At 40.4% G+C, this 14,766-nt stretch overlaps 1 protein-coding gene across 4 annotated transcripts in view; it reads left to right on the forward strand.

Moving 5' to 3' along the window:
* Rnf32 (ring finger protein 32) overlaps nt 1-14,766 on the forward strand; it is a 30,165-nt gene that overhangs the window by 6,816 nt on the left and 8,583 nt on the right. For all 4 annotated transcript variants that reach the window (XM_029477886.2, XM_085836557.1, XM_085836558.1 and 1 more), the window contains 4 exons: nt 1,214-1,356; nt 3,830-3,862; nt 4,334-4,458; nt 4,839-4,947. In XM_029477886.2, coding sequence (XP_029333746.1) covers nt 1,214-1,356; nt 3,830-3,862; nt 4,334-4,458; nt 4,839-4,947 — 410 coding nt within the window. The remainder of the gene's footprint in view (nt 1-1,213; nt 1,357-3,829; nt 3,863-4,333; nt 4,459-4,838; nt 4,948-14,766) is intronic.

The raw sequence follows: 14,766 nt of genomic DNA on the forward strand, positions 1-14,766 counted from the left end.
TTTCCTTTTTTTTTATTCTGTATTTTTTCCTTCATGATTTGTATTTAGGCCAGTTTCATTAGAAATGTCTCTTTTGAGAAAAATACATCTTGGATTCTCTCTACCATTGGTTTTGGTTTTATTTTGTCTCCGATTTCTTGGAATTTCTGCTGTTATCTTTGTTACTTCCTAAAGAGGAAAGAGTCTCTTCCCTTTGTTGTGTTTCCTTTTCCTAGCATCTTAAGTAAAACACTCTTTGCAAACGCTGTTTCCCGGCAGATGCCTGCAGATAGACACATCCCTGTGAACTGCTACTTATTCCCATATTGACACTAGTGCTCTCATGGCTACCCAGCTTTTAGTATTAGACATCCTCGTGTTGTCTTCTTGGCTTTGTCTGTGTCCCAAATTATTGTGTCCCGTGGGTTGAGCATCTGTTCTATGACTTTTCCAAGGAAGACATGGACAAGTCTATTTACCTAGAAGGCATATCCATTACCTGTGAGATTACCTTTATCTTTCAGAATACATGCATACTTCTACCATGCATGTATGGTACCAAGCAAGAGTGCTTTCTGATAGCTCTCTGTCATAGCTTCCCATTCCTGTAGCATTTATTGTATATCATTGAAGATCTTGTTCCAGGTTGATTTTTTTTTTTTATGTACCTTTACCACTGTTTAGCAGATGGTGGTTTACATTTATAGTCCGACCAGTCCTACACCCAGGAATGCTGCAAGTACTTTTTCAAAGTGAGTCTCCCCATGGGATGTAAGCTCACATGATGGGGCACTCATAAACTCAACTAAGGAATGTATCTTTGGGAAGCACATGATTGGTATGCTCTTTGTAAGGGTCATTGATGAGGACAGCAAGGCAGTGCTGCAGTTTGACAGTTAAAATAGGTGAGAAACATGAAGGAAAGTGACCAAAAAAACAGGCAAAAAAAAAAAAACCCAAAACATTGGTTTTCTTCAACTAAATGTCAGTCCTGCTTGCTTGAGAAGTCAGTTAGCATTCAGAATGACGACAGTCTTGTATAATAAAAACATAAGTCATCATTGAGTCATTCACCACTTCCCTCATCCCTTCCTGGAAAAACCATCTTGCTGTGTGTTGTAAAAGGCTAAGCTATAATGCCTCTGTATAATATCTACATGCAGACTGTCTCTTTAAAATGTGACTACATATGCTAACATACATGAGGTTACATTGTGTCTTGTCTTCCCTGTAGCCCAGAAACTAGGCCTCTTGCCACCTCCCCCGTTGCCACTGTCATCAGATGAGTGGGAGAGAGTGAAGCAGAGATCCCTTCTACAAGGGGACTCCATTCAGCCATGCCCAATATGTAAAGAAGAATTTGAGCTCCATCCCCAGGTACATAACAGACAGAGCTTTAAACCTGCCCCAGCCGGGCACTGCTTCCCTAGTAATAACCAGTGAGTCACCCAGGTCAACCTTCTTTGTGACTCTCAAGTGAGAGATACAGAGACAGAGGGAATGTGTGTGTGTATCTGAGCACCATCACTTGACAGTGTCCACTTACTGGTGTGTCACTTAAAGTTCATGTATGCCATTTGCATGAAAGAATGCTTTGAATATTTCAAAAACTGTGAGAATCCTGGTGTAAAGTAAAATCTTTGTTCACACATCTGTTTGATGCAAAGGGTGGTTTTCCCAGTTTGTAGAAAGCTTATGACCTGCTGCACAGACCCATTGCCTGACTAAACTCTCAACTCCAGAGAGCCAAGGTCATTTATGCTCTCAAAATTTGTGGGAAACTGATGGTTCTCCCCAAGGCTTTTGTATAGTGTGTAGCCTTAGCTTTTGCATGGTAAGCACTGAGACAGCAGCTGAGAAGACCCAGCATACATCCAGGCTTGGGTCCCCCAAACTTGATGGGTTATCCTGACTGCTCAGACTTGAAGATGCTTCATTATCTGCAAGGAAACTCACAGTCATTACACTTTTGCTCTTTAGTAATGTGAATTACAAAGATGCTAGAAGTACACTTTGATTCTTACTCTCCAAGAGGACCTAATCTTATGCAGGAGGTGGATATTGGAAAGATTTTAGTCAGCCCTTGAACCACAAAACTGTCAGATGTAAGGCAGTTTATAATTTAGTGCTAGAGTACAAGAAGATCATTAAAGCTGCAGGGCATCTTCTAGCCTCAGGCTCCCTATTCACTGTGTGTGTGTATTTAAACTAGTTGTATGAAGAATGAACATGCAACTATCTCAGGGTTTGTGTGTGCATTTCAGTAAATGCCATTTGGTTTGGTTAAAGATACTAATATTGCTGTGTTAATATTGCACTTAGTATTCCCATATTAGATTTCTTAGTTAAAAACAATTTTCCTGGGTTAAAGAGATGGCTCAATGGTTAAGAGAACATACTGGCTGTTCTACCAGGAAACCCAGATTTGATTCACAGCACACACATAGTGGCTTACAATTCTAGTTCCAACAGATCTTCTGACCTCCATGGGTATCAGACATACAAGAGGTACACAGACATACATACAGGCAGAATACCCAATCACATGAATGAATAATTTCAAGATACTTTCAAGTAGTCACTTATCTCTGCAGTAAACGACACCATCTAAAGTGAGAACAGAACTCATGTGATTCACAACAGGCCAACTCAGAAATTTTGGCAGAGTGTAAATGTCCTCACTTGTGTAACAATCACCATAAACTGTTTGCCTATAATGAATAATATGGATATTACAAAATATAATATTCTAGTATTAGTTATATAAAAATTATATTATTCAGAGCAAATTGATATCTGTTGATAAAATACTTTGAAAAATTATATTAAAAAGTGAAGAACTTGAGTCCACAGATGATTTTAATAGATCAGTTTATTAGATTTAAGCTTATAGTTGGCAGGGTCCAGGAAAGGTTTCACAGGGCTGCCCTTCTAGAGTACTAGGGTTTAGTTCCTAGCACCCACATGGTGTTTACAACCACCTGAACTCCAGTTACAGGGGATCTGATGCCCTCTTCTGGCCTTTATGGGCAGCATATGGATGTGGTACAGAGACATACATGCAAACAAAACACCCATATACATAAAATAAATATTTTTTAAAGGAAAGGTTTTAGGTTTATAAGCTCTATTCTAAAATTCCTTCCCTTAATCCCACTTAAGAGACCAGAGTGAGCAAAGCCATAGGGGCTGGGCACTGAAAACAGGGGAGACACGCCTCTGCCCACTCACCTTCTCCACTGACATACCTTCCAGTGGCCAGTGCTCTAAAACCCTTCCTCATTGGATCTAAGCTAGTTTTGATTTTTAGTTTTTGTTTTTGTTTTTCCAGACCAAAACATCACTGTTGGGTGTGAAGTTTGAGTCAGAAGGGTGAAGTTTTCTTATGAACACACTTGCTTTTAATTTCAAAAGGAAAATGTAGTTTGTGTCCATAATGTCTTGCTATTTAAATGTAAGATTCTCATAATTATGTTACAGTAAGCTACAATTTTAAGTTTAGGAGTGTAATTTAGCTAAGCAAGGCCCTATAAAAGATGTTTGCCTATCATATCTCTGCTTATTCTCTTACCAAGCCCACAGCACACAGACAGGTTTCTCCCTGCCCCACCCTATCTACCTAGCAATGCCTACCTTGGCAATCCTTTCACTAGCTTAATATCAAGCATGATGTGGTTTTGTGGTATTGGGGTCATTGGCTTTCTTTAGATGATATGTTTATACTATATTAAACTTCACACCGTGTAAGTGTGGAAGTGGTCAGCTGTCTGAGTGCTACCTTGAAGTATTGAGACAGCTCTTCTAGGGGATGCCTTCCTAACTAGGACTCCTATTCTCTTCTGGTGGACAGGTGCTGCTTTCCTGCTCACACGTATTCCATAGGGTGAGTAATCCCACGCCAGGCCTGGCCTCCTTCCCCGCTTATTTAAAGAGCCATTTGTTGAACCATGAGCCCCGTTTGTAATTAGAAACATGGCTTTAGGTTAGACTGCACCTCATCCTGTTGTGAAAATCATAGATTTTGTGTGACATAACCACAAATGTTTGTGTAGCAGATTGTTACCTGCACATCCAAGCTGCTGACAGCATACTTCCTGCTGGCTGTTTGCACGGCAGTCTTATACCTAGCATTTTTCCTTTATACCACATGACAGTCTCTGCATGCATGATCTGTAGAAAATCATTTTTGGAACAGGTTTCATGAGGAAGGTGTTAACATCTGATGAAACTACTTCATGATCTAAATTAGGCAGAGTAGAAATTATGAGACATAGATACCGTGATTACATTAGAAGTAAAAATGTTGTTTATAAATAATTACTTATAAAGTTTTAAGTAAAATCCTTTTCTTTAGGCATGCCTTCAGGCTTTTGAAAAGTTCACAAATAAAAAAACCTGTCCCCTCTGTAGAAAGAACCAATATCAAACAAGAGTGATACATGATGGGGCTCGCCTGTTCAGAGTAAAGTGTGCCACCAGGTAAGAGGGGCCTCAGTGCCCTGCAGAGGGGAGACAGATGTTTGCAGCTCAGAGGAGCACCACAACATCGCAGGCTGGGAGGAATACTGAAGTACTTGTTAAATAAGGCCATTAGGGGCTAGAGAGATGGTTTGGTGGGTAAGAGGACCAACTGTTCTTTTAAAAGACCCTGATTCAATTCCTAGTACCTATATAATGGGGCTTTCAACTATCTGTAACTCTGTTTCCTGGGAATTGGATGCTTTGATCTCCATGAGTACCAGACACACGAATGATATAGACATACATGCAAGCAAAACATTCATATACATAATAAACTATTTTAAAATGTTTTAAAGTAAGGCTATTAGGTGGTCATCATTTCTCTATCTCTATTTTAGGATCCAAGCCTATTGGCGAGGGTACATCGTTAGAAAGTGGTACAGAAACTTGAGGAAAATAATCCCGCCTTCGGATGCCAAATTAAGGAGAAAGTTCTTTGAGGAAAAGGTGGGTGTGTATCACTACCTCTCCACACACATACAGTCTGTGTGAGTGAACATCTGAGACTGGTGAAGCTACAGGCAGTGCAGCTGCAGCTCACTTCACTCTCAAAGCTCGCTTTGCTCAGCTCAGTGGCCTCCAACATCATTGCCCGAAATGATGACATTCAGATCAGCATTGTGTGCTGTTTGTTTAAGTCAGGTCCCATCTGGTAAAGTAAGACAAAATTGAGGTTTTACAACTCTTAAGAGGCCCCATTTAATGTCTGCATCATCAGGGAGAATGGAGACCTCACTGCCATCTTCCTTATTATCTAACTGTTTTCGTACTTATTATCTTCTTTAGGCACAAGACTGAGTGACCATAGCCATATACTTTCTGGTCCCATAAGAGACTCATTTATCTCAGAGGAAGAAATGGAGTATCTATGACCTTGTGTGTAGCTTTATTTACCCTTACCTGGGTAAGCCAGCCCATTTCAACTATGCTATAACAAAATTGATTATAAAGCAATATGATTTTTTCTAGTACCTTTTCTAGGCACTAAAGGCACATGTGTATACACACACACACAACAAAAGCCCTCAATTATTTGTTATAAGCAACACAATTATTAGAATATATAATTAAAATATTTGACATGTTGTTGTCACTGTGCCTCAGATTTAACTCAGAAAAACACTGAGTTTCCTTAAAGAATGGGATTAAATGTGATATGGATGTTAAGCAAATGGCATCTCACATGAACATTTCAATTTCCCTAAATTGAAACAAATGTAACAACCATTCCTAATCCTGACCACCAGTACCAGAACTCAGATAGAGCTTGTTAAAATAAAGACTGTTTTTTGGGGCTGGGGATGTAGATCAGTTGTTAGGCTCCCTGCTCAGCATACAGTTGGCCCTGAGTTCAATCTCCAATACCACATAAACCAGGTATGACAGCATATGCCTATAAGCCTAGCACTTAAGTAGGCAAAAGAATATTTTGTTGGTGGTGTTTTTTTTTTTTTTTGGGGGGGGGGGTTGGTTTTTCAAGACAAGGTGTCTCTGTATAACCCTGGCTGTCCTGGAACTCATTTTGTAGAATAGGCTGGCCTCGAACTCAGAAATCCGCCTGCCTCTGCCTCCCGAGTGCTGGAATTAAAGGTGTGCTCCTCACCTACATCCTTGGCAAGTTAGAGGCCAGCCTGGGACACAAGAGACCCTGTCTTTAAAGCAAAACAAAATGAAATGAAACAAAATCCTATGACAATGTAGCCCTAGATTGCTCAGAAACAGAGCACTCTAGCAGGTCTCTGCCCAGCAGTAGTGCAAGGAGACAGAATATAGTGGGGGTGTGTTGCAGATGCTATTGTATAATGATAAAATGCACAAAAATCACATAGAATCTTCAAACTAGACTATTGGGTGTAAATATGTGCTAATTATTTGCTGTATAAGCACAATGATCAGAGGTAAATGCCAGAAACTGTCCCTTCGTAATAGTTACACTCTAAGCCACAGAAGGACTTCTAATAAAGTCAAAGTCTTGAATAAAATGATTAATGTTTATGGCAGATTTATAAACATCCATCTCTCCAGATGTGTTTAATGTGACTTTTAACTGAAAAACTTCATAAGCTTGCCTATGCATCTCAAATTGTACAGGACAACCTAACACTTATCTAGCAGGATAAGTGGAAGATCCATTATATGTTTGAAAAGACAAACCTTTGAATACAAAACATATTTGGTAGCTAAAGTCCCCATTAAATAATGGGCAGCTGGTGATGTGGAGAAAGTCACATGTATCAGCATATAAAATGGAATTTTAGGCCAGTCACTAAGTGCATGAAAACATTAGCTCATACCATAACCCAGCAGCACTGCTAAACACGGAATGAAAGTAGGGTCGACGGCTACTTCCTGGGCACCACACCTTGTCAGGTGGAGGCATGAACTTGTGGATAGGACAGAAGCCACTGCATCAGGTTTCCAGGATCTGGGACACAGTACCTTTGGGTGCCTCCCAAGATCAGCAGGAAGGAAACTTGATTGTTCTGGGCACAGCAAAGCAGCCATCTTTATTGCTAGTAAAACTATAAGTTTAGTGAAAGAATATTAGCTCACAGACATATATAAATGTTTAGGAGTTCCAACCATTTTCTTATATTTTTAAAATGTTTTCATCATAGAAGTGAAATTAATAATTCACAGTGAGAATAGGACAACAGAGTAACAAGTGTTACAGAAAGATAGTACATGTGCAAGACTTAGTCAGCCTGAGGCACTGCACACTGCCTTAGTAAGTTCAATATAGGTTTATGATAATAGAAACAATTTTATATTTTACAAGAAAAATGGTTTCAGTAAAAACAACAACAAGTTTGCAGTCCCATAAGAGGAACAACAATATGAACTAACCAGTACCCACAGAGCTCCCAGGGGCTAAATCACCAACCAAAGAGTACACATGGTGGGACTCATGGCTCCAGTTGTGTATGTAGTGGAGGATGGCCTTGTTGGTCATCAATGGGAGGAGAGAGGCCCTTGGTCCTGTGAAAGCTCAATGCCCCGGTGTAGGGGAATGCCAAGGTCAGGAAGTGGGAGTGGGTGGATTGGTGAGCAGGGAGAGGGGAGAGGGAGTTTTTCGGAGGGGAAACCAGGAAGGGGATAATATTTGAAATGTAAATTAAAAAATCTAATTTTAAAAAATGTTTAATGTTTTCAATTTATAAAGGCTAAAAAAGTGTGCATATGACTTTGTGGTGTGTTTGTTCAGGAATGTGCATGTGTATAAATGGTGTGTGTGTGTCTGTCTGTGTGTCTATGTGCTTAGCCAGAAGCATACCCTGTTATACTGGTCTCTACCTTCTCTCCTTGAGTGTGTGGGTTGCTAGACTAATTGGTCAGCAAGGCCCAGGAATCAACCTGTCTCTTGGAGTTGCAAGCATAGGCATCCATGTCTAGCTTTTTACTCTGGTGTTGGGGATTGAGACCAGGCCCTCATGTTGGAGCAGCAAGTGCTCTTCATGCACTGAGCCATCCTCTTGCCCCCAAACGCCCTAACATGAGGTGGTAAATAAAGGTGCTTTAGGAACTGGATGTTAGTATACCTAAAATAAAAATGTAACTGCTGGCCCTGGCTCCTTAATATGTGAGAAACATTTTTTTTTTAATCAAAGGTAGTTAGCCCAACAAAGGCCCTTATTCCCAGAACTCCCATCTCTCTCAAGCCAATTAGCCAATCACAGCAGATTATAAAGTGTAGCTCCTACCTGTAGGATGAGAAATAGTTACTTTCTGCCTGTCTATTTCTGTGTTAATGAAAAACAGAAGCCATCTTGTTCAGATGTGTTTACCTAGTTAAGGTTTCAGGGCACTCCTTTTAACAAAAGAAACTGTCTTTGTAAACTTATTTTCACTTTCTTTGATTTAGCCCAAGCTAAATCAAAGTTTGGTTTGTTTTTTTTTAAGTTGGCCCTGCAGCTTGAACCTATGATGGTCTTCAAAAACAAAACTGTTTGCTAAAATTCAAGTCCAGTTTGAGGTAATCCAGTGTGCCTAGAGGTTTCCTAGAACTACATTGAGAACAAATTCCAGAGCCACAGTGAACAATGCCTTTAGCAAGCTTCTTTGGGTGAGAGACTAGCTTTGTGATACAGTTAGCAGCATTCCAGAAATACCAAGTTGTTCTAGGAAGATAGGAGGCCCTATGTTTTTTCCCATGTCTGCTGGCCCAACTTAACTACACAGACTTAAGATTAGTAATTTAAGTTTTGAGATCTGATTGAAGGTTTGAGGCAGAAACCGGAGAGTTTAGTAAATAGGTCATAGTGAGTAACAATGTGGAGGTAGCAAATTGACCATCTGCAGATGGTCACAATTCTTTTAATCTGGAAATTACCATATATTTAAGATATATCTCCCTTCTCACCATGAACAAAGAGTAAAATTCACTTTTACATTAGAAAGAAAGAAAGAAAAAAGAAAAAAAGGAAAAAAAAAAAAAGAAAGAAAGGCTGTCAGAGATGGGTAGATAGTGCTCCAGTGAGTCAGTAAAGTGGAAGTGGCATCTGGTCCCTTTCTGAGCAGCCACTGTGATCTGTGCCTCAGTGGAAACCAGAATTAAAGACATTTGAAAAACAAAATACCATTTATGTTAGTATCATGTAATAGCAATTAAAAACAAAAGCTTTGCAGCACCAGTCTGACTGCTGAGCTGCAGCTTTGCCTTACAAAGCTGACCTCATCAGATACTCTACCACCTGAGCGGACATGTAGCTGAAGCCTCTGATCTGCTGGAGAACAAGCACTCTAGATCCAACTAAAGTCCCATCAGAAAAAAAGAAGTCTAATGAACAGAAAAGAAAGGGGTCATAATGCACTTGGGAGCTTTGTCCTTGAATGCTCCGTATGCTGAGATGAATATGTTTTCAGTACTCTGGGTCAGGTTAGCTCAGATCATTCTGATTTTATAATCTATCTTGCTAAAACACAAATTGTGGTTCTACATTTTCCCCTTCTTTTCCTTGGAAAGTTAATGAAGCTCTTTTCTTTGGGTTTTATCCATCTAAATTCTACAAACACAATGTTCTCATACACTAAGACGTTCTCTTTCCAAGGTGGTCTGGATTTAAAATATCGTAGGCATGCTGCTAGCAAAACAGAAGCAGAGCAAAGTGGTGTAGTGTGACAAAACAGGTTCTTTTAAGCACACTGAACTTTTGTGGTGAGAACTGCAAAGGTCAGGTGTTAGGTTTTGTACTGGTGAGTGTCAGGATTAAAATTCAGCAAGGGAGTGTTGGACCTGTCTGGCTGATACAGTAGTCTTGATACACTTACTTGCTTGGGAACGCAGATCAAAGGACCTAGAAAGGTCGGAAAGCTGATGTGCTAATTCCCCAGCAGTGTGTACAGAAAGCCTAGTGTGGCCCAAAGTGCAGTGGCCACTCCTTAGATGCCTTTGATCCTTATCTGGAAACTTTGCTAGCATCTGTCCTATAATTGAGGCATAGTCTTTTATTGCTGCAATTAAAACTTTCCAAATGCACTATGTTATCTCTGCTCCAGCTAAAGTCCAGACCATTGTTTGAGGGGTGAGGCTAACAATCCGTCAGATGCCGGACTTGAAGGCCCAGCTCTCACACACCCCCAACCCGTGACTTCTCTAGCTTTTTCATTTCCATCTCACCAAACAGCATAATGGTCCTGAAGTTTGTTCATCCCTTTGACTTCCTTTATCACATAGAGATGGCAAACATTCTGTTGCTAACTTGAAGTGGCTCCAAGCTGCAAGCCTGGAAGGATATTAAACCAGTAAAAGCTTATCAGCTGATGCATTGAGATGCTATAAATTCCAGGCTTTTCATTTTGCTTTTGAGGGTGGCCCTAAGTCAACACATTAGTAAGCAATTTGCTGACATTAGATGGATCACTTAGGACTCTCCTGAGCAGACAGAGTTCACCTAAATGCTTTTGTTGGTATTTTTTTTAACATTTAGCCAGTGTACTGTTTTCAAATGACCACTAATTGCTTTACATATCAAGTACCTGGACTCCTGGTTATTAAATTTATCAACTATCCAAAATAGGAGATTTAAAAGGAAAAAAATGTTAAGGTATTCATATTTCTAAATTGAAATTGTTTTATCTGAAATTCATAATATTAAGCATTAATGTTTAAAAACTAGAACTAAGCTGACATGTTTTTCTTATTATCCTTGCCCTTTGAAGTATAAGGTTATTAATGAACATAAGTGAGGAAATAAGAATTTGATATTTCAGAAATATTTAGTAGTTGCTTTGGATTGATTATAGTGAGCACTCAGTAAATGTATGTTGACTTGACTTTTTCACGCATCAGCTCTAGCCGTGCAGAGGTTCCTGTTGCTGAGCTGAGCAATCAGACTCTAGAGAGCAAGAGCAGTCCTTTCTGCCCCTTCAGAAACACCCTGAGAGACTTCAGGGTGGTGACAAGTTTACATCAGTGTTGTGCTTTTCAGCTCAACATTGGTGTTTTGTTGAATTTTGCCACCAGAAATCACTTCAAAATCTAGAGAAGCACCGTTCTTTTCCCCCTTTTCTCTCCTCCAAGTAGGAATTTGTATTGTGCTGCTTCCAAAGATGTACATTTAGGGCATCTCATTTCCTTTTTTTTTTCTAATTTTTTATTGGATATTTTATTTGTCTACATTTCAGATGTTATCCCTTTCTCAGTTTCCCCTCAGGATGTCCCCAACCCCCTCCCCCTACTACTATGAGGGTCCTCACCCACCCACCTACCCCCTCCCCGTGGCATCTCATTTCTAATCTTTTGCAAACCTGAAGTCAACTTTTTTTAGTATGAAGAACTTTACAGAGATAGATCAAGTGTTTCCTTAGGTCTGTGTTACTCATCTGAGGAAATAAGAAATGTACACAAAATAGATAACAGTGGCCCTCAAGGGGCCCAGAAGTCCAATGGGAGAGCAGAGGAGAGGGCACTTTCAGCTCTGAGCACAGCAACACATAAAGTGCAGGAAGAGAAAAAAAGCAGCAGCTATTCACAAAACTAAGCAAACACGTAGGCCAGACCACAGGGTTCCTTCAAGACATCTTTTCCTGAAGTCAGTAGTGACAGATGACACAGACTAGGAAAAGCCAGTGCAGTCCCAGCTCTGGCCACCTAAGTTCTAAAACACAGTCCAGTTTGCCCTCTCCTCATCCCCCAGGAGCCTGCAGGTTCCAGGACACCAGCACTGTCAGTGCTGTTCCTACTACTTTAGGAGCTCCTCATTAAAAGAACAGTGTTTGTGGTCTTTGATCCTCATGGTGGTACACTGACTGTTAAATACTAGCTTAGTCCCTAGGCTGTTTTAATAACCAGCCCCACACAAATGGTGCAAGCCCTTTTCTACTTCATCTGGCAAGGCTTGTAAGTGATAAAATGAAATTTAGTTTAGGTTGAATAAAATGCCTTTAACCATCATCTCATATGAAAGAAGTTATTTTTTGTTTAAAAACAATTTCTTTCAAACTACTAAAGTATACACTTTAAAATAATAAGGTTTATAAAATTAAAAAGTTAAAAAGAAGTGTGAGCTGGAAGTATAAGAGGTGACACTACTCTGTCGGACAGTAAGTTCCTCCCTGAATTCCAGGCCAGCCAGAGCTACAAATTGATATGCTGACTCAATAAAACAAAACAAAAATATTAAATTTCAAGAAATAATACATGCCATGAGAGCAGACAAGGAGAAAGAGAGGGAACAGAAAATGGCTTATTCAGAATATGGGAATATGGGAATATGAATGTGAACAGAAACAAAGCCAATTGGACCCCTGCCATCCCTAGAACGATGTCTTGAGAGGCCTGGCATGCAAGCTGCCTTGGGCCATCTACAGGATGGCAGGGTCCAGTGTTTCGCTGGTTGGTAGGCAGCCTTATAGTGGATTAGGCTTGGAGCTGGCCTAAGAGGCCACTGGAGGGTAACAGCCATAATACATAGGCAGTGCCAACCAGGGAAGTACTCAGGGACAGACCACAGGATTTGATCTTGAGGAAAGAGGCCTACAGTTGTGGTCGTATGATTTGGGCTCACATATCCAAACTTAGCTCTGTTTTGGATTGGGGGAGGACCCTTAGGCTTGCTGCTTGGGGTGCCTGTGAGATCTCAAAGTGAAGTGCTTCCTGTCCTGAACTAAGGAGCAAATAGTACTACAATAAGCTGCAAGGTACAGAAGGAAAGGACAGAGAAGAGTAAGGTTCAGCAGACAGCTAGTAGAAATGTGAGAGAACACCATGTCTGGGATGCCCTCTTATGTCTCATGCTCCCAGAAGGGAATGACCAGGTGTGGGTGTGGGAGGCCCCTTGGTTCCCAGCGTGGACATATCAAGAGAGCCTCCCAGAGGAGAGGGTAGTGTGCTTATCATTAAGAGATCTTGGAGCTATGAGATGGGAACAGCTGCAGCTAATGACAATTATGTGAGGGATATGAATACTGTATTCCAGATGACAGGACCCAGCCATGAAATGAAAGGGATATGAATACTATATTCCAGATGACAGGACTCAGCCATGAAATGAAAACACAAATTTTTAAATACAAATTTTTCCCTTTTCTCTGGCCTTTTAAGTTGTTGTGAATTAATGTTTAGCGTAACTTTATAAGTTATTAGCATGAGCTTATCACTTACCTTTAACTGTATGCTGTCTGTTTAAGTAGTGATTTGATGCCTAAATTCACATGTGGATGCACAGAGTTAATACTTTCTTGCTCTACACACATGCCCATCACTTCTCAGCAGAACAGCTGCAGCGCTAAAGGAGCTGCCTGCTTAGCTATACTGCAATTCCAGTATTCTATCTTTTATCAAGTCTTGCTCTGCGCTGCCACATAGGTTGAGTCTTGTGTGACACTGCTCCTGAGAACACATGTACCCCAGAAAGGAAACCAACAACAAAGTCACAGTACCAACTTGGTGAACAATGAGTTTATCGAGCTTATTAAAAAGAGGATGGATGACTCAAAGGCATATACAGCATGAAGGTAGTTTAGTGAATCACAGGTCTCAGCAGTCTTTAATGTTTAGATAATCTTTGTGGAAGGGGCCTTGGCAAGTGCTCAATTTTAGGGACTTCCTGAGTCTTGATTAGCTTCTCTCCGGGATAGAATTTCTACATAGCACTGGGATCAATGGTGACCACCTTCTCCTGGGAAAGGGCCCCAGCTACCCTGGTCACCTTCACCTTCTCAGTAGGAGTGTCTCACAGAAATCACAAATGGAGATGGTGTTGGCAGTCTCCATCATCTTATTAGAACTGAGAAGGAAAAGTGAATGAATACAAAGGACAGAAGAAACAGCTTGACGCAGCAAAGGAAAAGGATTTTCCAGATCTGAAGCTAAACTTGAGTCATCTCATCAAAGGCCCTCAATATGACATAAGGAGAGTCAGTGTTCCACTTAGTAAATGTTGTGGATGACCTCAGGCTGAGAATTTCAAGGTACTGAAAGGAAGACCAACTGCACCACACAGATAGATGTCTCAGAGGTTTAGCAGAAGCCAGAAGACTGGGCATTGGGGTGGGGGTGGGGGGATAGCCTAGAATTCTGTGTGAACCAAATGAAAAGCATGTGTAAGAACAGAGGCCAAGTGCAAAAATTAGTGAATAAGGAGGTAGGTAATGAATTTGACAGAGAGTAGAGAGAGGTATAAGGGATTATTTAGTGGGAGGAAAGGGAAGGGAGAAATGTTGTACTTATATAATCTCAAAAAGAGATAAAAGGAGAAAACTCTCAAAGCATGAAGAAATAAAACAAAATGCAAATAACACCTCTGCATAAGTCTAGTTAGTTAGGGCCTTCAATATGGAACATCAAAATCCTTACTGTGGCTTGCAGTACTTGGTCTGCTCTGTCCTGTGACTTCAGCCCTAGGTATTCTCCATTTTTCAATGTCACAGGTTCTTCTGCATCCACTTTCACCATCCTTAATTAACTTCCTTAGAATTCCATGCCACCATATCTTTGTTGGTTCTTGTGTTTAGAATTCACTATCTTTGGCTTCATCCTCTCCCTGATCTCTTCTAAAATTGACCTTTAAGTTTGCAGCAGTATCCTTCAGTGTATTACCTGTGCATCACCTCCTCAGGATGAAATCCTCTGAAAGTTTCAAATGCCCATAACATCTATTGTTACTGTACAGTGTTCGTGTCTCACAAATTGCAATTGTATATTATTGGTGATCTGTGTAATTTCCCATAAGGAAAAGGCTGTAGATTTCCTGAGCCATGTATCTTTTTTGTATAATAAACAAGCTCAAGAACTCCCTCACACAGTGGATTCTCATGTATCTTTAA

The sequence above is a fragment of the Mus caroli genome, unplaced genomic scaffold (assembly GCF_978045245.1).
Source record: "Mus caroli unplaced genomic scaffold, Mus_caroli_1 scaffold_4, whole genome shotgun sequence".
In the NCBI taxonomy this organism is placed as follows: domain Eukaryota; kingdom Metazoa; phylum Chordata; class Mammalia; order Rodentia; family Muridae; genus Mus; species Mus caroli.